This window comes from Pleurodeles waltl, chromosome 3_1 (assembly GCF_031143425.1).
Source record: "Pleurodeles waltl isolate 20211129_DDA chromosome 3_1, aPleWal1.hap1.20221129, whole genome shotgun sequence".
Lineage (NCBI taxonomy): Eukaryota > Metazoa > Chordata > Amphibia > Caudata > Salamandridae > Pleurodeles > Pleurodeles waltl.
The window spans coordinates 519,908,716-519,935,798 of record NC_090440.1 but is presented as its reverse complement, the minus strand read 5'-3'; the positions used below and the strand labels follow the sequence as shown (position 1 = coordinate 519,935,798).

Here is a 27,083-nt window from a genome sequence, read left to right as displayed (position 1 = left end):
TTACCCAGCAGTTGATCAGAGGGCGCATGCGGCCTCAAAAAGGTATAAAACTCTGAGGAGTGCCTTGATTACGCCCTCCTCACCTCTTAAACGGTGGTTATTGTTTTTTAATGATTCAGTACCTCCCACTAGCCCTCTCCCTGATTCCCGATGATTGCTGGTCTGACAACACCTCTAATCTGCTTAATAATAAACTTATTCCATCTCTTTCTCAGGTACGCTTCTACATTGCACATTTTCTTTACTGGACTCCGGCTAGAATGTTTACGTTACATTTCCTCAACTCTGATCTCAGCTGGTCTTGTAGGGACTCTCCAGGTAGCCTGTACCATATGTTTCTTACATGTAAACACCTATATTCCTATTGGACAGAGGTCTTGGATCGCATTACCTCAATTTGCAAGGTATTGTTTCCCCTTTCTTTTCCCCTTCTTATGTTGGGTCCATATGTGTTGAGGCCATCTTTAGGGTTATCTGATACTGAAATGGCCCTTTTAAACCGTCTTTTGATGATAGTAGTTACAGATATCTTGTTGGATTGGAAAGCTCTGAATAATGTTTCTTGCCATACATGGTGGGATTGGGTCACCTATCTTAGGCGTTCTCATAAAAGTCTCTCCTCTATCACAAACTCATCCGTCCCATCACATTCACCTTGGCATTCACTGCATGTGTTTACGGCCATTGTAAAATGGAGCTTTTCTCATCACTCCGTCAAATTATTGTTTATTTTTCCCTTTTATAAATTTTTCTTATTGTAGGAAGTAATCAGTATCATACCCCATCGTGCTTTTTTTCCTATTCCCCCCTCTATTTTCTTATCCCTTATTTTTCTTCTTTCTTTATCTTTCTTTCTCTCTTTGCCTATCTCTTATTTTACTCTCTCAGATTTTTCCCCTTCTTTCCTCATTTTTTTTTTGTCTTCTTATTCCTATTTACTTAGCCCATATCTGTTATGATGCATATATTCGGAACCTATGATTCTTTGATTTTTATGCACCACCTTTTGCATTTCTAAATTACTAGTATCCATATGACTGTATTGGGCTTTCTATTACAGTTTGTATACTTGATCATTATCTTTCATGGACATTAACTGGTTGTCAATTTTTTTCTTTTTTTAATTGTTTTTTTAATTTTTTTTATTATTAATTTTTTTTACTTTTTGGCACATCAACGCTGTTGGAGGAACTGTCTGCATTTATAGATCTGTCAGTAGGTTTTTCATTGCTTTCAATGTATATGTGGCTTACCCTTATTTAGGTCTGGTAATTATTATATAGTGCACTTTTTCCTCTTTTATTATTGCTTGTTCTTGTCTCTCTTATTTGTTTGCTGAAAATTAATAAAAAATTTGGAACAGACACTAAACTAGAGAGCATAACCTAGCTGGACCATCTGTGGGACCCATTAATCAGATGTGATTGGATGCCACCCTGGGAGGAAAAAGTCAGATCCTGCCTCCCAGGGTTTGTGTTGGGCGTATAATAATAAAAACTAAAGCGGCTTTGGGTGGATACTGCGGTGGAGGTGGACTGAAAAGAACGATGTCCTTGGTGACAACGCAATGTCTGCTTGATACCTGGCCATGCATGGACTGGAGTCGAGGTTTCAGTGCTGGTAGGGCTTGTCATCTGTATGCCAACCCTCTGGAGTAGCCTTTTAAAGGTCAAAACTAAAGAGAACGTTGCTGAGCAGAGGTAGAATGGTCTAAGGAACACGCGTGGCTCTGTCTTCATTAAAGCTTTAGAGGGCAAAATATATCTTTTTTGACAGATAGGCGGGGCCATATTAAGTCATATACGTAAGGGATGCATGCACATCCCAAAAATCGTGTTGTATCCAAACATGGCTGCAGAGCACCACACTAGCTCCTACTTCTTTCCCCAAATAAACAATAGCATCCAGGCCAGCCCTGATTGGATATTTGGCTGCATCCTGGCCATCCTCAATGGTTTGAGCTCAAGAGGCCCGAAACTCCTCAAGACCCACCAGGAAGATCATGCTTGGCCATGTCCCAAAGAAAGTGCATATAATGGCCTGGAAGGCAGACTGAACTAACCGAACCCCTTATCAAGCTGTCGGAAGAGAACATTTGCTTCCCGAACGCCTCATTCCTTTGTGACTACCCGCCATTAGTCGTCATAGGGCTTATGCTTTAGAATTTACTTCACTTGTGGAAACCTGGACCACCAAATTCTCTGGGATAAGATTCTGCTTAAGAAAATCTGGGTTGCCAGGTACTAGTCTGTGGCGTCTTGCTTCCTGCCAGTTTACTGGTGGGCAAGAGCAAGGCTTAGTCCTGATGCCTACAAGGGTATCAGGCAGGGCTTTATTAAACAGAAGTACGGGGTCATGCAATGCTGGCCCAAGATGAAAAACCTTCGAAAGTACATTTGTCATGTCTTCATTGGAATCTCAGCTGCACGTCTGAGTACAGCAAATGAAGCCTCTTCTGCATTATGGTTTCAAGGAGCAAAATCAACCATGAGTCAGGGAAGGTATCGAGCCCAGTGGCCTCCTGCAGTTCTAGATATATGTTGGCATCGTAATTCTGGGGTAAATCATCCCCGTCATCATTATCTGTTGTTGGAAACTCTGGTAAGAATCCGAACAAAAAAAGAGGATGGATCCTCTGAGGACAGCTCTGTGACAGGCCAAATGTTTGAATGAGTCAGAATGTATGGTAATTGTGTGCAGTAATCTAGGATCTGGCACTGAGTTGAAGAGGTTTTATCTAGGATGACCCTTGCATCCATGTTTTGAAATAATGAGTGAATGGAAATCACCAGTGTTAGAAATGGGGTCTCTGGTCAGTTTGCACTCTGTCCAAGCAGGGACCCCCCACTCTGGTCAGGGTAAAGCAGATACACACTTAGATAACCTCTGCTCACCCACTTGGTAGCTTGGCACAAGCAGTCAGTTTTACCCCAGGGCAATTTGTAAAGTATTTGCACCAACATGCACAGTAATACAGTGAAAATACTACAAAATGGGCACCACACCATTTCAGAAAAAAAGCCAATATTTATCTAAATCAAACAAGACCATCTGCCCCCACAGGGAAACTGCACTTAAAAGTTATTCAAAGGCAGCCCCCATGTTAACCTACAAGAGAGATAGGCATTGCAACAGTGAAAACTGAATTTGACAGTATTTCAATGTTAGGACATGTAAAAGCATACCAGCCCATGCCCTACCTTTAAGATGGCTTCACCCTGCCCATGGGACTACCTAGGGCCTATCTTAGGGGTGCCTTACATGTATAAAAAGGGAATGTTTGGGCTTGGTAAGTGGGTACACTTTCATGTTGGTGACATATGTTTTTCAAAGTGAGTAAAGCAAGACATTAGGATGCAGGAGTTGTGTCTCGATCAGCAAGTCTGTAGTGTAGGTGGATCTGTTATGGTTAGATAGGGTATGGACGGAAAGTTGAGATATCCACAGTGTTGGAAGGAGAAGCATGGAAGCATAGAAAAAGGCAGAAGCTCATCTTTCTAGTGTGTATTGTGGCATTTGTTATGGTCATGGTGGTGAGAAATGAAAGTAATTTTGGTACCACTAGAACTTACCTTCGTTGACATGTTGTGATTGTTGTAATTATGGGGAGATGATTGTTGGAATTATGGGGAGATGATTGTTGGGTAAGGAGTGGTTAACCCAGGGATGATTGATTGGAGTCAAGAGTGTGTGTGGTGGGGGGGTCGGGGAGGGTGCAATGGCGTCTTCATTGGCGGGTGGGAGGTCAGTGGGGGGGGTCTTCAAGGGTAAACTGCTGTGGATCCATTGAAAAGAATGAGTCTGTGACGGAAGAAGAACAGTGGATTGCAGATACAGTTGGTAAGGAACAGGAAATACACATTGTACATGTTCATGCGTTTTCTGGACTCTTGAGTCCCCAAAATACTTCTCAGTTTGGAGATCATAGTTTTACTTTAGAAAATGGGACATACTATTTCAGACTTCTGACCAAAATATGTTATTACAGTTGTGAACATGCATCAGTTCAGGATGTATGGCAACACAATTTTCCAAATTTCTTCATCACACATTTTACTTTATATACATTTCTATATAGTTGTTAGCTAATTAACTAATGCCTTCTTCTTCTTAAAAATGCATTTGTACGTTGGAAAGCACATTTTGTTTTTTTATTTTTGTTGCAGAATATGGCCTCGATCCATTAATACACCAGACAACGGTAAGGTATTTCCCAATTGGACTCATGATGCTGGCTGCAACCCTCACTGCATCTTCTTATACCTGTTGAAAAATGTTGGGTTTGATGCCACAGTTCTCCTGGACTTCCTCATATCTACCGAAACCTGCTTTCTTGAGTACATTGTCAGGTATTTGAAGTTCCTTAGAGAAGACTGGACAGAGTTCTGCCAAGTTTGCAATTTTATTGATACTTTCACATCTAAAGATTGTGCTACTGTTTGTGAGGTGGTTACCTCCTTTCAGCAGGACTGTGTTAGGAGCCAGGTGGATATGGGGGTGTCTGATGGCATCAACAGCACAGAGAAAGCCCACTTTTTTTCAACTGATTGTTCCTTTCAAATGCCAAGGACGTCTGTTGTTGCTCAGCAGACATTACCATGCAAATCAAGTTCTTCCACAAGGACTGATCACTTTTGTGGTCTGGGAACCCCTCGAGGCCTTGTTGATTATGACAGCTCAGATGATTCAGAACAAGACACTGCTTCGGACCCCCAGCAGAACTGCATAAGGCATCAAAGTTCAGCAGGCATTTGCAATGACTTAGGTGCAGAACTGGATAGATTAGACCTCAGATCAACATCTGTGAATCCAAAGGGTTCTAGCAGAACATCGGCACATGAGGATGTGGCTGATACCACTTTGGAGAGCACCATGCTCAAATTTACACAGTGCCTAGCAGAGCTACAGGAAGCAATATCTCGATTAAAGAGAAGAAACCTCTTCCCGTACAATCCTTCTGCCCTCCTGAAACTCTTGATGCATATTGAAACACTACAGGGGAGCAAAAATCCTTTATAAAGCACTTTAGCAGTCGACACCTTCGCCTATACTTGCCAACATACAATAACATATAAGGCTGCGGGGGAAACAGTCAGGAAATGCTTGTACTTTTTCTACTTAATCTAGTATAAGTGCCCTCACAATGTCTGCAGTACAAGATGTCTTGCAATAACTCTGAAGTGTTTAGAAGTAGAAATTGTTGTGCAATATAAATTGGTGCTAGTTTGAGAGCTTAGATAACCAAAGTCCTTCTTTGCCACAAGGCCAGCAGGAATACACACTTTGGGCCAGCTGTACGAAAATGCAATTTTCCATTTCTTAAATAGTAACTTCATAGAAATCACTATTTGAGAAATGAAAAATGCATTGTACTAAGATACCGATTTCCTAATAGCGATTCCTACAAAGTAGGACTTTGTAGGAATCGCTATTAGGAAATCCCTATTAAGAAATGCCATTGCATTTGAGCTAATGGTCTGGTTTTGCATTGCCTGCATAGCGATTTCTTATTAGGAAATCCTTATTTAGGAAATGCAAAACCAAGGATGGCAATGGGCAAAAGGTCCCCCTTGGTACCTCCCAAAACTAGGGGTACATCTGTAGAGCATTCATATGCCTAAGGGGCATGTGTGTGCTCTATTGCAAATAAAAAAAACTAAAAAAACTTAGGGGGGCTTTTTTTTAAATTGCACCTGGTTACTATCGACTTTAAGTCGATGGTAATTGCAGCTCCTAAATGCCCATATCGCATTTAGGAAATGCATGATTCATCAGAATAGGAATCACAGATAGGAAATCCCTATTTGCGATTTCCTATTCCTCAAAAGGCTTTGTACATAACAAAAAAACACAATCTTGCATTTCTTAATGGCCCAGAAAAGCGATTTGGACTATTAAGAAATGCAAACTGGCTTTGTACATCTGGTCCTTAGTCACATTATTTGCACCATCTGCATGCATGCCTTACCTTGTGGCAAGAGGGTACTTAGTTGTTTAGGTGCATTCAGCCTTGGCTTCTCTTTATGAGAAAGCCAACATGAATACTGTCCTTGATGGTGCTTTATATGATGCACACCGACCCTTCTGGAAACGACACCGGATGTAACAGCTCTTCAAACTGCTTTCCGTAATCTGTTAATAGTTTTTAATTACTAATACCTTGATCTACATAGGAGCAGTAATGGTGGAAGAGCTCAACATTAGTGATGCACATGAAACTGCATTGTATTTGCTACTGTTTATTAATGGATCACTTTAATGTTTACATGAAAGAAGGCTATAGAGATTGCAAATTAATCCTAGAGGTACAGGTCTTGTAAAAGTGCAGAGATGTGGCCAGACAGTGGCTGTAGTATCTAACATTTACCTTTAGGTACAATGTATGGTATACAAATTCCAGTGCTTGCAATTTCTCCTTTTTTGGCAGTGTTTCTCATCTGTGCCTTTTTCTCTGGATTCTGCATGGCACATGTGATCTCTGTGCCTGTCCTCCAGGCAACATCTCCATATAATCGACATGAAAAAGTGCCATAATGGAATTCTGTCTTTCTGCAGCAGTCATACGGTGCCTCCTATTGCCATTTGCTTCATCCTTGTCACACAGTACTTTGACAGATCTGCTATAGTTACAAATAGCAAAGAACCCAAGAAAAAGGAATCAGGCTAACAAATAATGTAACAAGATTAGGACCTTTTCACCTTTATGACACATCTACAAATTTAGGGATTGTGAATACTGCTGTATTTATTGTTGTTAAAAAAAAAAAAAAGGATTTATCTGCTAAAAGAAGACCATCCACAGCACTTTTCAGTTGTTGTTTTGTCCATAAATGGGCTGAAAGTTCTGTAAAGATGTAGGGGATGGAAACATAATGTTGGAAACCTCAAGATGGCTTCTGATGCCAGACCCACATCTTGCTACATGAACTGCACCTTTGCAGTTGTATGTTTATTTGGAATGATTCATTCACTATAAGCGAAATTGAATGTGCTTGTCTTTCGTGTTTTTTATTCGCTAAACGTGAGAATGCATGCTGCGTTTTCTTTTACAGAAGAAGGCAGGGAGTAGTTGCTTGGCTATAGCTATTCTGACCACATTGCTTAACACATATACCTTGTTGCTGTTCCTTTCATAATTCTAAGTGTGTTGCATCCTAAGAGTGCCTGGTACATGCCTGGAAAGAAATTGGATTTTTGTGCTGATCTTGGATGTTCACAGTTAGGTTACACAGCTTTACTGAGGGTGCCTGAACAGACAGCATTTTCTGAACAAATACGTTGGTACATGCCACTGTTTCCCTTTGGTCATAGTTTTAATAAAAGCCAAGTATTTAGTTAACTGTGAAATTCAAGGTATGGGAACCACAGGAACTGTAGTAGTATATTGAACAGTGTGGTGCTAATCCAGCTCATGTTCCACCATATTATTAACCTCCCCTGCCTCAGAGAACTCCTAATCTACTGTATTCCTTATTTGAGCTATGAAAAATGACATTTTGCAATAAAATGTGACCTGTTTTACTCACAAAGTATTCACTTCTTGCACATTATAACCATCATCTACTGAAATGGACATTATTTTAGCTGATTAGGGAAAAGCATGATGCCACTGTGTTTTGAAAGGCATAACAATAATAATAATAATAATGATAGTAAAATAAGTATGACCAGTTCATGTTTAGCTGAGCACTAGATCTTTCATATATCACAAGCTTGAATAATTCCCTGTTGTTAAACTGAGAATCTCCAGTAACTTTAATTAACAGCAAACCATGTTAAAATGGCCATTGCCTCAACAACTTTGTTTAGTAGCACATCCGTCTAATTTGAAGTAACCAGAACTTCACCCAATCAGGTGTAAGGTGTTCAGTTCTTATACTACTCCTAGAGGCCACCATAGCTCAGAATTCTACCACATTATGTGTGAGAGAGTCCCTGAGAAGAGCTCTGCTCTAACCTTTTACTGACCTTACTCTGATACTTTTTGGTTTACCCGGGAGCTTAGCCAGCCCCATCTTCATCAGCTGTCGTGAGTGACCAAGAGAAAACATCTTTTTTTCAAATCCTGCTGTACTTGTAGTTAGAAAACAATCTACATGCATGACATACATGAGCAGTGCCTTTATCCAGCATTTAATGCTTCATGCTGCAACATCTCTAAAACCTTTCTTTTGAAGACTCTGACGGATATGGAGAGGAGGTTGGCCCTCTATGTACTAGAAAGGAAGAAATACCCTCTTTCTACTGGGGATTTTAACTGGGGATGATTCCATGAGAAGTGCTCCACCAAGCACGAAGGTAGAGCAAAAGCAGAAACATAGAGTATCCGAAGAGCTGGACTTGCACCCTAAAGCATCTGTAGCCACCTACTCACAGAAAAGACTAGCGTTTCTATAGAACAACACCCTAGACAGGACGAACGGCCTGTGCAAAAGACTGTGTGAAAATCTAAGTCCCTCAACGACAAAGGGAAAACTACTGTTGTCGATGACACTCCTATTTACATCTCTTGTACAGGCATCCTATATGAAGAGTTCATCGTCGAAGACAACTTATTTGACAAGACCATTGTCGGTGATGTCACCAAGAATGTCACTACTCTCAGCTTTGACCCTATTGATGATGGCCCTTCTGTCATCTGTTTTGACTTTGTCTACGACACCGTCAATGGTCATTTGTACACCACCTACTTTTTCACCCATAAAGGAGACAGCAGGCTTTCCTACCTACCTCTGGATTCTGAATTGTAGGGGAATTTCAGCTACCAGGACACCTCCGATCCTGCCTATAGCCCTACACAGTTGGATGTGCGTCCCAGAGTTTGAGCAGGAAACCTTGATGTAGAGGATGCTTACCAGCAGCATAACTATCAGTCACATACTTCTGTAGTTGATAAACCCCCTCAATCCTGTGCCCCTCATTATTGCTTTGCAGACTCTGAGATTACGGAGGTGCCTGTTGCGTTTTGCCTGCCTTACAACATGTGATGGACACCTTTCAATCACTGTTTCCTGAGCAGCCTACTGAACAATTTGTCTGCCCTGCCACCACCTCCACCACTTATACTACAAATAAATGCCTCCTCTTCCACCTCTAACCCTTCATCTTTTCCAGACCATCCTCCGAGAGGTGGATCCTCCACCACAAATACTGCATCCAACCAGACTCCTCTCCAGACGACATAGCCCAATTCTGTGTGCTGATGGAGAGGGTGATTAAAAAAATCAATCTCCCAATGGCCTCTGTGTTTCAAAAGAGCTCCATGTACAGGTTCAAGGAGCAGCCACGCAAAGCTGTTAGGTCCATATCTATACTGGACTTTGATTTAGGACTTCTGACCAAACAGTGGTGCCACAGTCAGAAAAGAAGTATAGGGCCCCAGACTTTCCCCATGCCTGCCTTCAGGGTCATCTGAAACCAGACTGTTATGTCTGCAGCCCAGTGCGTACCAAAGAGCGCGATTACATCATTGTCTGCAATCCCCCCCAACAGGGACAGCAGGCGTATAGATAACTTAGACCCAAGAATTGGTTCTATGGCTTCAACATCAATCAAGGCCACAAATACCTTGGCAACTTTGGGCCATTATGAGCTCCAGATGTGACTCCTCACCACTGATCGACCTCATTCTGGAGGATAAGAGGAAGACTGCTAAATCTATCATCCAAGAGCGTGCAACAACATCAGCAGCAATTTTGTTGCAATGGCTTCCATCAGCTGGCAAGAGCAGCCGTTTTAAGAAGATGGAGATGGCTTGGATCTACAGCTTTTCACCTGGAAGGCCAAGCAAAGTTACTGGATATACCATTTGATCGACTCATCCTGTTTGGAAAACATGTTGATGATACCTTCCAGACTATTAAAACAGAAATGGACACAGCTAAATCTTTTGGTGTCCTCCAATGTTGTTGTTCTAGCTTAACTTTTCATGGCTAAAGAAGATCCTAGACTTGTAGTTGAGGCTTCAGTCAATATGGAGTTCAATGCTCGCCATATTATCCCCCAAAATAGCCCAGATTCAACCAGGGCTATGCACCCAATAGAACCCAAAGACAAGGAAGATCTTCTGGAGGAGAGAGGAGTACCTCACAGGCACACTACGAGGACTACCGAAAACAAGCTTAACTCCTCCAAGCTGAACCCCCAGCAACTGCATCTCAGCAGATAAGGGGGAGATTTTCTTTTTTGCCCCTGCATGAAACTCCATAGCTTTGGACCATTGAGTGCAGCAGATTGTACACTCGGGCCATACATTGGAATTTCTGCAGAAACCACTGGTCTGCCCACCATGAAGGAACATCATTTTCACATGAGGTAGTTGCATCAGGAAATTCTCTTCATCCTTCTCAGAAAGAGCAATAGAAATGGTCCCAAAATCCCTGAGAAATCAGGAATCTTATTGCTGATTTTTTTCTGGTGAAGACAAATCCAGCACAATAGATATTTCTACTGAAACTCGGGTAAGTGAACAAGTTCCTGAAAAACAAACCTTTTGAAAGGTAATGCTCCAAGAATTTCTCCTGGTTCTCCAGGGAAACGATTATCTGATGGAACAGGCTCTTCAGGATGCATAGTTCTGCATCCGCATACACTGAAAGCACAGAAAATACCTTAGTTTTTCAGTGGCGTGGCAGTTTTACCAATTCAAGGTGCTTTCTTTCACCCTCAGATCAGCACTGAGAATATTTACCAAGTGCCTAGTTCCGGTTCTTGCCTTCCTCAGACAATAGGGTAATTTAGTGTACCTCTACTTTGATGACTGATCATCAAGGGAAGACAAAAAGCATCTACGTCGCCTACATTTCTTTCTCCCAGACTGCGTGTGGCATATGTGGTCATGTAATGGTTTGAGTACTCTTGCCTGTTTTTCCATGGGATAGTACATTCCAAGAGTTTTTGAATGTTGATGTTTGAAGAGAACGGAACATGACAGTTACTGTAAGGCTGTGGATGAGTTGATCGAATAACCTCTTTCTGTCCCTGTCAACTGTCAGCTCTTTTATTTCACACTGGTAACTAATGAAAAGTGGAATGTCACCTCAACACGTCTGTGTCGGTGCATCAGAGATTAGCATACGGGGTGTCGCCAAGCCAGCCAACATGGGAGACGAGAGTCTCTGAGGCTGTGAACTTCAGCCTGCAAATCAACACTCATCCAGACATGGGACCCCGTGCGATGGCCCTGGGGGGGTGGGGGGGCGGGGGGGGGATGGGGTGAAAACAACTGGCTGTAGCCCCACTGCCGATGCTAACACTGGATGATAAATCCCCGCTGCCGATGCTAACACTGGATGATAAATCCCCACGCCTCCAAAGGCAACATGACTATCCTCGAAGGTGATGGGGAGCTCCTAGGAGTAGGCCACACAGGCTCAGACTGGATCCCCCCCTCACGTCCAGAACACTGTGACTCTTGCCAGGGAGTGGAACACCAAGCCTCCCTACAGCATCTGCTTTGGTGAAGGACTCCTCATGCCAAGGGTGTGGCAAAGTCCCCAAAGGCCCAGATGAGATCTGGGAACAGCCAGGTGTGCTGCAGTGACACTGCTTCCCAAATGGCAGATCTATGCTAATCTCTCCTTTCGGCCTGACCAGCCTTTTGCGGCCCGTCCTCACATCGGCAGCTCCCTCCGGAGCACGCAAGAGCATGAATTACGCCTACCAGGTGGGCTGAGGCCTTCAAGCAAGGAGAAATAGTTCGAACCCACCTTATTGCGTCTGGACCCACCAGGTACTGAACCTACCTTTCCCCAGTCACTGCCAGTGAACTCCTCATCACTGCTAGAATTTCACCCGGGCAGGAGGGCCCCCCATACTCAATACATTGGCATTCACATCAGGACACGCACAGGACGAGGGGCCCCCCCAATGCCTATTTAGGAACGGGCCTGCACTGGAGACACCGTCCACAGATCGCGGTGCCCCTTGATACTGGCAGACACTTCAATACTTGCCCATTAGCACCAAGCAGGCCCCACCCACATCAGTGTCACAATCAGGTTGGCATACACTGCTACTGGACCCATGAGGAACCTGTGATCCATCCCCAGAATCTACGTGCCGACGAAGACAAGGAAAGTCTCTCCTTCCCTCACCCTTCCGCACAGGTCAGCCACCCCAGTGACCTGACGTTACCATCCCCACCTCAGCCCTCAAATCAGGGCATGCTGGTGACAGTGCCACACAACCCACCTACACTTTGCAATCAAACCTGGCCTGACACCTATAGCAGTCCTTCGAAAATGTACTCTCAACGCTTCTCTCTGGAGCAGCATATTGCGCCATGCGCTGTGCACTGTAAAAATTAGACACTTGCCCAGAGGTGTGGAGCTTTTTTACTTACTACTGCAGGGATCTCTCATCACACCGTCTGCAACTGCCTCTCTGTGGAGGGGGCCGACCTTCCAACTCATGTATCAGGTTTCCTTTTGGAGAACGAAGGCCAGACCTGTGGAGCCCTAAACATCACTCTGACATAGAGCTGCTGCACCGGGGCACACACCCCTCTTTCCCTCAAAACCACGTCACTCACCAACTACGAGGAAGCCCATCCTTCGCTGCATTGGCACCCATATTGTGACAAGCGAAGTAAGGCTTTCACTCACACATGTGCATTAGCCGAGACACCTGAGCTACACCAACTTCCAGGGACCAATCTCTAGGCTTCCCAGAAAACCACTGCAACCTGGCCCACCCAGGTATATCCCTAACTTTCATCAGCCTTTATTCCCCTGAAGCAAGCCTCCCTAGTAGCCACGGCACGGGTAGACTCCGGTCAGCCACAACAGCCATGTCGACCTTTGCCCTGACATCTGAGACACCACCCAATACAGTACCTGACACCCACTATGGAGATTCCTCCCTACCTGTATCTCCACCGTAGAATCTGGACATAGTGTTGACTACCATAGAACACTATTGAGTCTCCATGGAAATGCGCTAAAACGCCAAGGCCACTGACATCAGCTTCCTCCGAGATGACCACCGCAAGCTCATTAACAAGGTGTCTGAAGTGGAGAAACGGCTGGCCACCCTCCAGCCTTTTGTAATGGACAACCAACAAGCCATCTGAGAGTTACAGGATCATGTTCACCACCTAGAGGACATGGCAGATAACATCGAAGGCTGGTCCTGTAGAAGTAATATACATATACCGGACCTACCCGAAGGAGTCGAAGGTCGTGATTCCATTCAATACCTCAAGACTTGGTTCAAGTCCTTCACTCCTGCATCAGAACTCACCCTGGTCTTCATGCTGGAAAGGCACAGCGTGTGCCCGCCCGCCATCCTCCACCGGGAACCCCACCTTGACCTGTGCTGGCAAAACTCCTTCTTTTCAAAGACCAGGAGGCCCGCCTCAGGGCAGCTTGCCATGCTGATCCCCTCAGGATTGGGGACAAAGTGATCATGCTTTTCCCGGACTATACCAGAGTGGTCCAACAGCAAAGGTCATCCTTTCTAGACGTCAAACGCTGCCTGCACCAACACAGGGTCCAGTACTCATTCCTTTTTCCGGCTCCCTCATGATCATTGCCTACAACATTACCCTATTTTTCAAGGACCCCCAAGAAAGCCTGGAACTGGACAGATCAACAATAGGGGCGGTAGGGTGGACTGCAACAGACCTCTGCAATCCATATCCAAACCAAGGAAAAAGAAACATAGCCATTCCCATGCACAGAGTACCAAGCAATCATCCACAACAGCACCCCCAAATCTTGAACAAATTGAGGGCAGGCCCTGCAGGCATCAGCAGATATTACACCTTATAACATTACTACTGATGACAAAAAGGGCCCCCACCTCTTTACAACAGATGAATACGCACTCCTTTCGGAGGCTTCTTGGCAGGGCTCCCTGACCTGCCCTGGAATGCCACCGCAAACAGCAGACACCCTAATCTGACCTCGTCATGGAATTGTGTACTAATATGTGATATTCAACAGTATTATTATTATTATTGTAATATGTACATTTCAGCGTTGCATTGCTACCCCTATATTTCCATTAGCGAGGGTTCTTGCTCTTTCCACCAGTGATATCCTGATCACTCCATTGCTCCAGCAGCCCCCACCCCCGCATTTGCTGCGATATTGCGTCAGGGCTCCCCTTCCTTGGCACACACACCGTACTTACCTCCACTGACCTTCCTCCCTGGGGCCTCTGTGGAGTCCATTAGCCCTGACACATCTTCCACCACGGAACTCATATGCAGGCACTACAACTACGTTAGTGGTCACCCCCACAGTTCTTTCAAGTTTTTAATAATCACTCTGGGGGTACTGAGGTATTCCCTTCCTGTTCCAGTCACCTAGTTTTTGTTGATTCCATACCCTACATTGCTCCTACACCCCAACATCATTGCTGCGGTCTTTCAGCACCTACCCTAATCACACAAAGTGGGCAGGACTCTAGTACTGACAAACCGACCCCTCCCTCTCCCAGTGACCCCTGTGCCTCCCACTCCGTAAGTGGCCCTCCCACAATATGCTTCATCTTCTCACATTAAATGTGCAGGCATGCATACTGCCTGCAAGAGATATGCGGTATATTCTTACATCAAGAGGCAGCATGTACACATAGTTCTATTACAGGAGATCCACATTGCAAAAGACGAAGTAGACCGCTTGCATAAACGCTAGAGAGGTCACATTTGCACGACCACTTACTCTACATATGCCCGAGGCACCCTGATCTGGTTTCAGCAAGGAGTTCTTTATCAAGTCTTAGACACCACCATTGATACTGAGGGCTGTTATGTACTCCTAGAGTGGCATATCAGTGGTCACCCCCTTTCTACTGGGTAGTATCCTCGCCCCTAACACTAACCAGGGAGACTTCTGGGACGTCCTCTCCTGCATCCTCACCCACAAAACTGCATTTCCCTGGATACTGGGCAGAGATTATAACTGCGCTTTAAAACTCCATCTCAACAGATCAACCCCCGCCTCCCACCCCACCTTAGGCGCAAACAGGATGCCTATGCAGCTGGACACAACAGGGGTCCCTTGTAGATGCCTTGCGGATACAAAACCCCACTACCAAACTACTCGCACTACTCCATACCGTACAGGCTACAAGTACTCCTTGATCGCTTCCTATGCTAAACCTCACTGACTCCCCTCCTGCATCGCTCCTATTAATTTGGGCAGAGTGGTCTCAGATCCCGACGCCTTCTTCATAGACCTACTATGGGCCTCCCCCAGACTGCTGGTCTCCACCTGGTGACTCCAGCGTGACTGCCTTTATGACCCAGTCTTTCGAGAGGAGCAAGGCACCCACATCCACTGCTATTTCACAGAGAACCATGACACCACCTGCATGAAAACGGTGGAATGGGATGCTTTGAAAGTGGTGACTCAAGGCCTCTGCATACAACAGGTTGTAGGAGTGTACAGAACCCTAGACAAGGAAATGATGGAGGCCTCACCCAGTTGAGCAAGGCGGCAGATCAAGACTCCGGAAAGATCCACACTTAACTGCAAAAACGTAATATACATACCTTCTAGAGCACCTCCGTTACTTTAACTTCACAGCCCATGCCACTAAAGTACACAGGTAAGGAGATAAATCTGGCCAGCTCCTAGCCTGACAAGAATGACAAGACTCCAGTCCAACCCCCATTACGGGGCTGACCACACCTTCTGGCACTACCACTTACACCCAGGAGAACATACTGACACTTTTTTTTTTTTTTTTTTTTTTTTTTTTTTTTTTACACCTTTTATTCCTCATTATATCGTACACCACCTGACCTCTCTGAAGACTGTTCCCGAGCATTCCCAGCAGGAATCCCTTTACCTCACATTCTGAACACAACTAAATTAGCCCTTGACACAAAAATAAGTACAGAGGATGCAGTACAGCCAATTAGAGTCCTGGTTCATAACCAAGACTCCATGGCTTGACGGCCTACCGCTTGAATAGCCTAGAACCTTCTCTTCATTGCCTGCGCCCACTATCAGGTATGAAGTGTCACTGGCTGCAGGCAAACCTCCCCAATCACTGAGAGAATCACTTCTGGTTTCAGTCTTGAAACCAGGTAGAAACCCGACACAGCCATTATCATATCGACCCATTGCTATCCTGGGGTCTGATTATAAAATTGTAGGCAAAATGCTTGTAGACCGATACTCCAAGATATCATCCATACTGTCCAGAATGGGTTCGTCCCATGACGTGGCACCTCTTAAAATATTTGCTGGTTTTTCACATACAGGATCATGTCAAAGGGTGCTCCACACAGGTGGCTTATCTGATAGATCTGGAAAAGGCATTTCATTCACTACCATGGCATTATCTTTTCCAGGTCTTGACCCAGATTGATATCCGTCTAGGACTACTCGTATATACACGACTTCTTTACACCAACCCGATAGCTCAAGTCCGCCTGTTGCGCCTTATCTCCACCCCGTTCCAGGTGAGCAGGGGAACCCGACAAGGATGTCCCCTCTCACCATTACTCTTTGCCCATGCGATGGAGCCTCTTGCGATACGCCTGCATCACAAGGGCTGTGAATGGGGGATAACCATAAAAGACAGAACGCACAAGTGTGTCCCTGTATGCCGGCGACCTCCTTATCTACATAAAAGACATTATTTCGGACCTTTCTCCGCTTGACAACACTTAAGACGGGTTTGCTAAGTCTGCCGGACTCCCCGTGAACTGGGACAAACCAGCAATACACCTACTTAATCCTGATCAACCTTCACGATCCATATACTTAGACACAGACACAATTCCCCTTCTCAGCAAGGAGCAGCCACTTGCTACTTGGTAATTTGACTATCTCATACTCCCTTTGGATATATTTGTCAGGAATCTGCGGGTGGCATCAAAACGCAAATAGACTTCTGGCGTTTGTTACCGCCCCCAAACCCCAGTTACTTCTTCAAAGAACTTGAGGCACTGCTGAGAAACCTAATCTGCGGCAATGGGCAATGCCAAATAGGTCGTCGTAAATTACAGCTCCAAATGGACCAGGAAGGGTTGGGTGCCCCATCGTTTGAAGCATATTTCTTGCCTCTCCCGATGGGCAGCTGGGAGACATGTTGGTGAGACCTACAATGTAGATGGCATACTCCCTTCTCCAGCAATCCATCACCTACTCCTTCCAACAACTGTAGCTCCCTCCTCCTCACCTCTACAGGTGGTGGTGGTGTGGGCATGCATGTGAAGAATATATTTCATGTCCTCAGACACACCAGTATATGTGCCTGCGCTGCCCCTTATTGGCCTTCCTAAATTCCCTGGATCCTACACACACTGCGACTTAGCCCCTTGGACAGAACGTTTATTCACCAAAACGGTCAGGTCCTCTCAATTGACCAGTTGATGGCAGATTTTTGACATACCCCCAGGGCAATTCCTCTTTCTTTGGCAACTTACTTACACGTACCACACTCTTTGGAACATAACAGAGACAGAACTCATGCTACACCCTGTCCTACAAGCAATACCTGCAATGGGACCTGGCCGCCACCTTATCACTTGGCTGTATAAAGCCATCTGTGAACTGACAATGCCATCGCTAGACAGACTACGAAGTAAGTAGGAGGAGGAGTTTGGGCATGCACTTCACAATAAGGAATGGAGGACTGCCTTGGAATTCCCACAGCAGATCTCCCACAACTCCTGTTTAAAAAAACTCTGACTTTTCATGCTACGTCATGCATAGCTCACTCAGGCCCAAGTAAATGGTTTCTTCCATCATCCCGCCAATGCAAGATGCCCACACTGCCAGATTTTAGATGTAGACCTACTACATATGATATGGTCCTCCCCAGCCCTGCACTATTTCTGGGAGAAGGTACATGACATATTATGACAGGCCACGGAACTCACCAATATCCACACATGGGAAGCATGCTCACAAAATACGCTCTAATTTAATTTCTCTGACACTTCTCCTTGCCAAACGCAAGCACACTGCTTTGGCGCTTCCCGACACCTCCCTCTCTAGCTGCCGGGTACAGGGTGGTCTGAAAGTAGGGAGCGACACAGGAAGACACCCTCCGAGGAGAAGAAGTACAATATCTCCCCAAATAGCCCTTCTCCCCTCAATGGGCTACCCTTCTTTGTCACTTTTTTCAACATACTGGAAATGATGATCTCTCCCTTTAGCAGTCCACAATCATCCCTTCTATGTCACTACCCGCCACTGCGTCCCCCTTTTTGTCCCGGCCTAACCACAGTTTATTAGCTAGATCTTTTGATATGCAGATACAACAGACCCTTGATCCAATGTGCAAATACTGGATACATAAGATTATAGCCACAGAATTGACCTACTGGGCTTACACACCGTTTACCAATTTGCGCACGACAATTCAGTCTTGCATAGAAAATCGTGAGTGCATTGTATACTACTGTTGAATGGACCTAACGTTTTCTTGTTCCTAAAATTCAATAAACAAAATTAAAAAAAGAATAAAAATCTGAACTTAGCACAGGTGATCATTCAAGAGGTCGAAACTTTTTGCAGAAGAGCTGTGTTCTGATTCTGTTTGGAGCACCAAGGACCTTTCAATCAATCAATACTTCTATAGCACGACATATCACCTGTAGGGTCTCAAGGCGCTGTTGAGGGTGTGCTGGTCACTCCAATAGCCAGGTCCTGAGGTTCTTCCTGAACTGCTTCAGTGATGTGGTCTGTCTGAGTTTGATTGGTAGCGTGTTCCATGTCTGGGCAACGAGGTAGAAGGATCTTTCCCTTGCTGTGCTTTTTCGGATTCTGGGAATGTCTGTGAGGGCAAGCTGGGAAGACCGGAGTTGTGTGTTGGGTGCATAGAAGGTGAGGCGGTGGTTGAGGTAGGCCAGTCCTATGTTGTGTAGTGCTTTGTAGGTGTGTGTCAGAAGCTTGTAAGTGATGCGCTTGTTGACCAGGAGCCAGTGTAGGTCTTTTAGGTGGGAGCAGATGTGGCTGTATCAGGGGAAGTCCAGGAGGAGCCTAGCTGCTGCATTCTGGATTCTTTGTAGTCTTGATTGCAGTTTTTGTGATGCTGGCATAGAGTGCGTTGCCATAGTTCAGTTTACTACTGACAAGTGCGTGGGTGACTGTTCTCCTCTCGGTGGGGATCCACTTGAAGATCTTTTCAAGGAGTTGAAGGGTGTGGAAGCATGATGATGAGACGGCGTTGATTTGACAGGTCATGGACAGAGAGGAGTCCAGTATGATGCCTTGGTTGTATGGGTGATCGGTGGGATGGGGGCGTTAACCAGGGTGGTAGGCCACCAGAAGTCGTTCCAGGCAGATGGGTTGGAGCGGAGTGCGAGGATCTCTGTCTTGTCTGAGTTGAGTTTCAGGCAACTGGCTTCCATCCAGATAGCGACGGCTCTCATTTCGTTGTGAAAATTTCTCTTGGCCTTTGCTGTGTCGTCTGTCAGGGAGAGGATCAGTTAGGTATCTTTGGCATAGGAGACAATGTTTAGGATGTGTTGTCTGATTTTTGCAAACGGGCCATGTAAATGTTGAAGAGTGTTGGGCTGAGTGAGGATCCTTGGGATAATCAGCAGCTTGGGTTCCGATGTGAATGGTGGTAGTCTGACACTTTGTGTTCTTCCAGTAAGGAAGGATCTGATCCATTCCAGTGTTTCACTGCGGATGTCAGCATCGTGGATTCTGGCGCAGAGGGTGGAGTGGAAGACAGTGTCAAATGCGGCAGAGAGGTCGAGGAGGATGAGCGCGGCCGTGTCTCTGTGGTCCAGTATGGCGTATATGTCATCAGTGGCTGCTAGGAGTGCTGTTTTGGTACTGTGGTTGCTCCTGAATCCAGTTTGGGATGGCTCTTGGATCTGGTATGTCTTGAAGAATTCGGTGAGTTGCTGGTTGGGGACCTTTCAAGCTAGATTGTCTGAGGGAGTTAAGTCTGCTGTCCCAGCTTTTCAGGATCAGGGGTGAACATCTGTGTGTTTAATCTACTAGAAAGAGTAATTGGTGCAATATTTACCGTCCACTCACCTCAGAGCAATTTATGAAAGTAGAGCGAGTGCTGGAATGCTGAAAGCAAGAGGCTGAAAACTCATTGACTTGTGTTGCACAAGCTCCGTTTTTTTAAAATTTTGATCTTATATTGTGTTGTGAGCACATAAGTGGCTGGTGTGCTGTGCCCAACATGAATGAGATCGAGTGAATCATCTCAACTGTGAAGAGCATTTTAACAGACACGGTTCTGAAGGAACATATAAAGGTACCTTTAATGACTGAATAAAAAAAGACTGCTACTGGCTTCAGTGTGTTTATCTTTTTTGTTTTGTTGCTGTGGAGTTTCAGGAGACGTGCTGTGCGGGAGTGACATCAAAGGGTCAAATGGACAAGCGGACAATGGAATGTCAGGACCGGAGGCTCAGATTATGCTTCTCTTTCCATGCTTTATTTTACTCAGCAGCCAATAAAAATAGAGATTTGTTTAAAACTACATTTCCCATAACTCCAATAATCATGTGACCAACCATAGAGAGAGACAACATATATAAACTCCTGACATCACAAGACTTCCTCTTTCTTTGCTGTTCCGCAGCCAGTTAAGTGCTCGTCTTGATTCCTGTGATTGCACTAATATTTCTTTCAGGTGAGAGTGCTTCGGCCTCCAGGGAAGCGATTACTCCCTTTTCCCCTTTTTTCCTTGGAGCGGGAGAGGGAGCAGAGACACGGCCGCCATATTGGGTTAGTCGCATCTCTTTGTTCTAGTCTCGTCTAGACTTTTGGCACATGTGTGCATGCGCGATTTTTGTAGGCTTGGGGAAGCGTTGGCAGTGCACTCCACCGTTATTAATCCTCTCAACCCCAAATGTGACTCAGTCTTCCTCCTTGTGGCTTTTTCATAGCTCCCAACGCCCTGAGGCATTGGAGAGTGCCCAGGGTTGTAAACATTTGCATAGGCTCTGTCTAGAGTGCTCTAGGTGCCTCCCTCCACTCTTTAACTTAAAAACTACACCTGGTAGGGTTGCACTCCCCCTTATATGGGCTATGGCACTGTATATATTTAATTCTACTTGGGGGTTCCTGATTCAGAATGGCCCAATACATCCCTATGAAGAGGACAGGGGAATACCAAGAGTTTCCCCCTTCTTTTGAAGAAAGTTTGGTTGAAGCACTGGACTCAAATGTCCAATTGTCTGTTAATAAAGCTCTGGCCAGAGCTCTAGACCCTCCTGACCCCCATCTTTAGGGCTTTGCACACCAGCAAGGTTGGCTTCCGCCTCTTCCAGCCTCTGTTGACCCGATTCCCACTCCAGCTTCGCACACAGAGGGCAAGGCCAAGAGCAAAACGAAAGGGGCTAAAGCATGGTATTCTGAGGCCTTTCAAAAATTGTCTACGACCTTCCAGAATGAGCATGGTTATTGTCACTCTGAACCTCAGGCTTCATCCGCTGATGATCCTTATTAGGGACTTTTATCTGTCAAGTTCAGACTCATCCAAGTCCGATTCCGATAGTGACCAGGACGATGTTCCTGGCCCCAGTAAAAAGAGACAACGTGATCGGAGTTCTGACATGGGCCCCAGCTTCCCGAAGGTACTTTCCTTTGACCCGTCCGAAATTATCCATCCCAGTTCATCCAGTTGGTCCCCACTTCCTGAGGTAGCCAGTTATGTGCAGATCCATCTCAGACAAAACTTTGAAAAGGAGGTCAGGGCGAGGCTTAAATCTGAATGTCCCAGGCCTGACCTGGAGGGAAAAGTGGCGGACACTCCAGAGGTAGACTCTACCATGGTCAATTTTATGAAGAAATGGTCTTGTGATCCCAAAGAATTGCTGGACAGAGCATGGCGATCCTGCCAGGATAAACTACTCAACCTTTCAGGACCCTTAACAAAAATACTGGCGATGGGGTTCCTAACAAAGGAGTCTGGGAGTCAGGTTGATCCTGACATTTTGATCAGCTGGGCTCAGCGTGCAGTGTGCCAACTGGGCAACGCCAATGTGGCCATGTCCACTGAAAGGAGATTGATCCTTATGCGGATTGATCCAAAGTTAAATGACCTAGCTTCATCGGAATCCAGTCCGGTGGCACAGTGTCTCTTGTTCGGAGGTCCATTCGTTAAGGATTTGGCAAAGTTTGTGGCCAAAAATAACATGCTAGACAAGGCACATCTATCTTTAAAGAAGGTCTTCCGCATACCCTTTTTGGAAGGGCGGGACGATACAGAGCCTGTTTGTCAGGCCAGGGATTTTACCAGGGTTCTCAGCGTGAAGCCTTCAACACGCCCAGAGGCTTCTGGCAGGGTCAGGACCAGACCTTCTACCCCACCATACCCAGTGGAGGTTGTCAACACTTCCGTATAGGAAGAAGTTATCAGAGAGGTGCCCTAGACACGGGATAGTCAGGTGAGGATTATTCCTTATTCAGAAGTAGTGTTGGGGGGGAGGATTCAATTGTTAATACACAATTGGGCTTCAAACTGGAATTTTACACCTCTCCAGTCCAAGAACTCATCACAGGGGAAATTTGTTCCCGGCTGCGGAAAGGCACCATTTGCCCTTCTTCTCCCCATCCTGTGGGTTTTATCAGCAATATCTTCTTAGTCAACAAAAAAGACAGGGGCTCTCGTTTAGTTCTCAATTTGAAAAACTTCAACTCTTGGCTAATATACGGGCTTTTCAAGATGGAGGGCTTCCATCTTTTAAGAGATCTGCTCCAAGAAGGTGATTGGATAGTGAAACTGGATTTGAAAGACGCTTACCTCTCGGGCGCTTTCTTCAATTCTTTTGTAAAGGGCAATGTTACGAATATAAAGTCCTTCCGTTTGGCCTTTGGTGTTTCGCCAAACTCGTGAGACCGGTGGCAGAAGCCCTTCGCGCCAGGAGCGTCAGATTAATTATCTACCTCGACGACTTCACCCTTATGGCCCAAGATCCCCAGACAGTACTTCTTCAACTACCTTGGACAATCCTGTTGTTACAGGAATTGGGATTTGTCATCAACCAAACAAAGTCATCCCTGCTTCCTTCCCAACAGATGGAATTTGGTGCTTCCTCCTCAAAAGATTCGGAATATCAAGAAGGAGTTGAGATCTGCTTTTCGGAACCAGACAATATCATTGAGATCCGTATCTCGGATTGTGGGTCTCTCATGGCCTCATCCATTCAGGTGATATTCCCAGGAACCCTTCATTACATAGCTCTCCAACGCCTAAAAATTCACCACCTTCAGAAGGGGTTGTCTTACTCAGATCAAATCCAATTCTCGACAGAGGCCAGACTGGAAATGAATTGGTGGTTGACCCACATGGAAGCCTGGAATGGCAGTGCGATCTTTGGCAGGACTCCAAATGTCATTCTGGAGTCAGATGCCAGCAAGTGGGGTTGGGGTGCCAGAGGTGGACCCCTCTCCAAGGGAGGCTGTTGGACAGAGAACGAGCTTCAACTTCATATAAATTGTCTGTAGTTGATAGCGGGCTCCTTCGCGATCAGGAGCATATCCCCAATCAGATCGGACTGTTGCATTCTGTTGAGGATGGACACCGTCTCAGCAGTCCGTTATGTCAACAGACTGGGGGGCACGAAGTCCCGTATGTTAGCAGAGATTGCCAAGGATTTTGGGCATTTTTGTCTGCACTACGGATTTCAGTCATTGCGGAGTACCTCCCGGGCACGAAGAACTCTGTGGCGGATTGGTATTCCTGGCACCTCCGCAATTTCAACGATTGGAGGTTGCATCCGAAAATTTTCAAACAGATCAATCGCTTGTGGGGTCCTTGTTCAGTGGACCCGTTTGCCTCCAGGACCAATCGTTAGATTCCGAACTTCTTCAGTTGGTGTCCGGATCCAGAGGCTTTGGCAATGGATGCGTTCTTGCAGGACTGGTCTCCCCACAGCGGGTACGCATTTCCACCATTCAGTATGATTCTCAGAGTCTTATACTTGGTGAGGTGTCAGAAGATCGACTTAGTCTTAGTCACTCCTTTATGGAGGGCTCAGCCATGGTTCCTCTTAGCTTTGGAAATGTCATGTGACTTTCCTCTCCTGATACCTCATTTGCCAAATCTATTGCAGGATCCAGTAGGCCTTCCACATCCTCTGATCTCATCCAGCAAACTCCAGTTGGGGGCCTGGAAAGCTTCACGGATAGATGGAAGTTCCCAGGTATTTCGGCAAAAGCTGCAGCCTTTATTAACCAGGCCTGGTCCAGAAATACACATAAGCATTATGCTTCGGCATGGAAGAGATGGGTTTGCTGGTGTAGCCAAAGCAGTTTGGATCCCGTTTAAGCAGATGTAGCTTCAGGGATACATTTTTTGTCTTCCTTAGCTGAATCAGGACTATCTGACAGATTGGTGAATAATTACAGATCAGCTATTTCGGCGGGTCATGTGCCGATTCAGGGTAACCCAGTCGGAGAGGTTCTCCTGGTGTGTAAATTGCTAAATGGTATTCGTTTGTCCAACCCTCCACAAGCTAAATATCCTTCCTTATGGGATGTGAATGTGGTACTTACATTTTTGAGATCCTGGCCTGATAACAAATACTTATCGGGTAAACAGTTATCGGCTAAATTGACTATGCTGTTATGTTTGATTTCTTGCAAAAGAGTATCAGACATTAGAGCTTTGGATCTCAGAGATCGCCATTTTTCCCGGGAGGGTGTAAGCTTCACAGTGTCCAGAAGGAGCAAGACTAACATTAGGTCTGTCTCGTATCCTGCGTTCCCTAATGACTACAAATTGTGTGTGGTACAATGCCTCAGGCTTATGAGGTGGCTACGAGTGAATTCCGGGCAGATCTGGAAGGGCAGTTACTGAGCGCCTTGCAAAAGCCATTTAATTCTGTTGCATCGGCCACTTTGGCTAGATGTCTGCGTTGGCTTCTTTCTGAAGCGGGAGTTGACACTTCTGTGTTCGGAGCTCATTCAGTTAGAGATGCTATGACGTCCAAATCTTTTAACCTAGGTTCTCGCCTAGAAGATATCATGAAGGTGGTAGATTGGTACCCGAATCCACTTTTAAATCATTTGATTATAAGCCTGTAGTGGATGTTGCATCGATAGTGGTGGCTCAGTTTTAAACCAGCATAATCTGAGCCTCTGGTCCTGACATAGAATATAACATTTTCTAGCTAGCCATCAAGAATTTTCAATTCAATTAAGGACACAGAGGCGAGGATTATCCCACCTGTTGACTTATGAAGTCGTATTTAAGGTAAAGGTATGTTGCTTATTTGAATATTCATAATGCAAAGATATTGTTATACCCTCCTGTTAGTTTGTTGTTTGTAAATTGAGGGAATTGCTGTTATGGCTTTACTTTGGATCCTAAGGCACAGAGCAGAAGCAACCTTGAGGAAGACTGACTTTCGCCAGAGGTTCTTTTCCAAGGTGTTGTCTACCTTCAACAATGTATGGCATCGGATCGCCTCTTCTGGGATCCCAGGGTTTGGTTTTTATATGGACTCCAATTAAGGAGAAGTTTTGTGTTCAGTTTCCGGTTGAAGAATTTATGGTGTTGCTGTAAGACTGTTTCAGATTATTACAGACTCGAGTTAAAAAATGTTTATTCGCAAAGAAAGAGGATGTCTTGTGATGTCAGGAGTGGTCTTTCTCTATGGTTGGTCACATGATTATTGGAGTTATGGGAAATGTAGTTTTAAACAAATCTCTATTTTTATTGGCTGCTGAGTAAAATAAAGCATGGAAAGAGAAGCATAATCCTCGACTCCGTGTCCTTAATAGAATTGAAAATTCTTGACGTGATAGCTAGAAAAATTTATATTGGATTAAAGCATTTCTTTGGTACAGTTCTGTTAAAAGCGAGGAACTCCTGTATTACAAAACAATACTGCCATCTACTGGATCATGAAAATATGTTTTTTATTTTTGAGCAACTAAATGCTTGAAAACATTAATTCAAACAAACTTGAAAATAATTTCGTACTTGATGTTCTGTATGTATTGGTGTGCCTTTGTTGTTAGTTAAGTGTTGTGTGCATTGCTGTATAACATTTTTTTGGTGAATTTAGATACCAGTTCAGGAGAGCATTATTGTTTGAATTGCGCAGTCTACCTCTTACGAAAAGAGTTGAACACGTTTTAATGTGCACAATTATTTATGTTTTGTGTGCCACAGAAACTGCTTTATGCCCATGTTATTTCTCATTTTCTAGTTATGTTGTGTTGAGTAGAAAGGAAATGGACACTTTTACTACACTGTCAGCAGTAGGATAAGAGATTCTGGAACAGTGACCTGATTTGTCTTCAGAGTTCGAAAGAGGGTTAAATGAGTTTGCATAAAAAACTAGACAAATATTATCTGCCTCCTGTTAACACTATTATGGAATGATTTTATTTGGGAAATGAAACAGAAAGAGTCTGATTCTGTGGAGGATTACGTAACAGCCTTGAGAAATTTGTTGAGTTCTTATAAGATTGGAGCTCTTTGTGAAGAACTTATTAGACAATTTGTGTTATGTTGTAATAGTGACAAAATACAAGAAAAGGCAAACCTCCTGTAGATGAGATTGTCGTGATTGCAAAAAGAGTTGAAAACATCCATACATATGTGGAAGTCATCAAGACGTATGTGAAGGTTAACAGTGAGTATGTTAATAGTGATGGTGTGCAAAGTGATGAGAAAAATAAATTTACCTCAGTGAAAGTGGAAAGAAAAAAGTGTTTCTTTTAATGATTCGTGTTTTAGATGTGTAAAAACTGGTAAAATGACCAGTGCCGCCTTGTTCTGCTTGAAGTTTCAGTGGATTTGCTTTGGGGAAAAAAGGTGAGTATGCAGTTTGTTGTAAGTTTTGGGGATTCAAAAGTTGTTAAAGAAGTCTGTAAAAATGTACTGCAACTTCTGTACAAGGTTGATCATCTTCCTTCTGATATGGTAGTTGTGGAAATATAAATCTTAGGATGATGTTTGATTCTTGCTCAAGGGTCCTTATAATATCTGAAGGAAACTTTAGAAAATACTTCAGTGAAAGGTTGAAGGTGAAAAAGATTGACATACGTTCAGGAGGATACGGCGGTCAATCCTTTAAAACGTTAGGTTATATAATGCTATATTAGAGTTCAGAGGGAAATTTATTGCAGGGAAATTATGGGCCATATTTATACTTTTTGACGCAAAACTGCGCTAACGCAGTTTTG

At 44.7% G+C, this 27,083-nt stretch overlaps 1 protein-coding gene across 4 annotated transcripts in view; it reads left to right on the top strand.

The window, feature by feature from the left end:
- LINS1 (lines homolog 1) overlaps positions 1-7,529 on the top strand; it is a 103,189-nt gene extending 95,660 nt beyond the window's left edge. For all 4 annotated transcript variants that reach the window (XM_069222785.1, XM_069222786.1, XM_069222787.1 and 1 more), the window contains one exon: positions 4,167-7,529. In XM_069222785.1, coding sequence (XP_069078886.1) covers positions 4,167-5,019 — 853 coding nt within the window. In that variant the 3' untranslated portion in view covers positions 5,020-7,529. The remainder of the gene's footprint in view (positions 1-4,166) is intronic.
- The last annotated feature ends 19,554 nt before the right edge of the window (positions 7,530-27,083 follow it).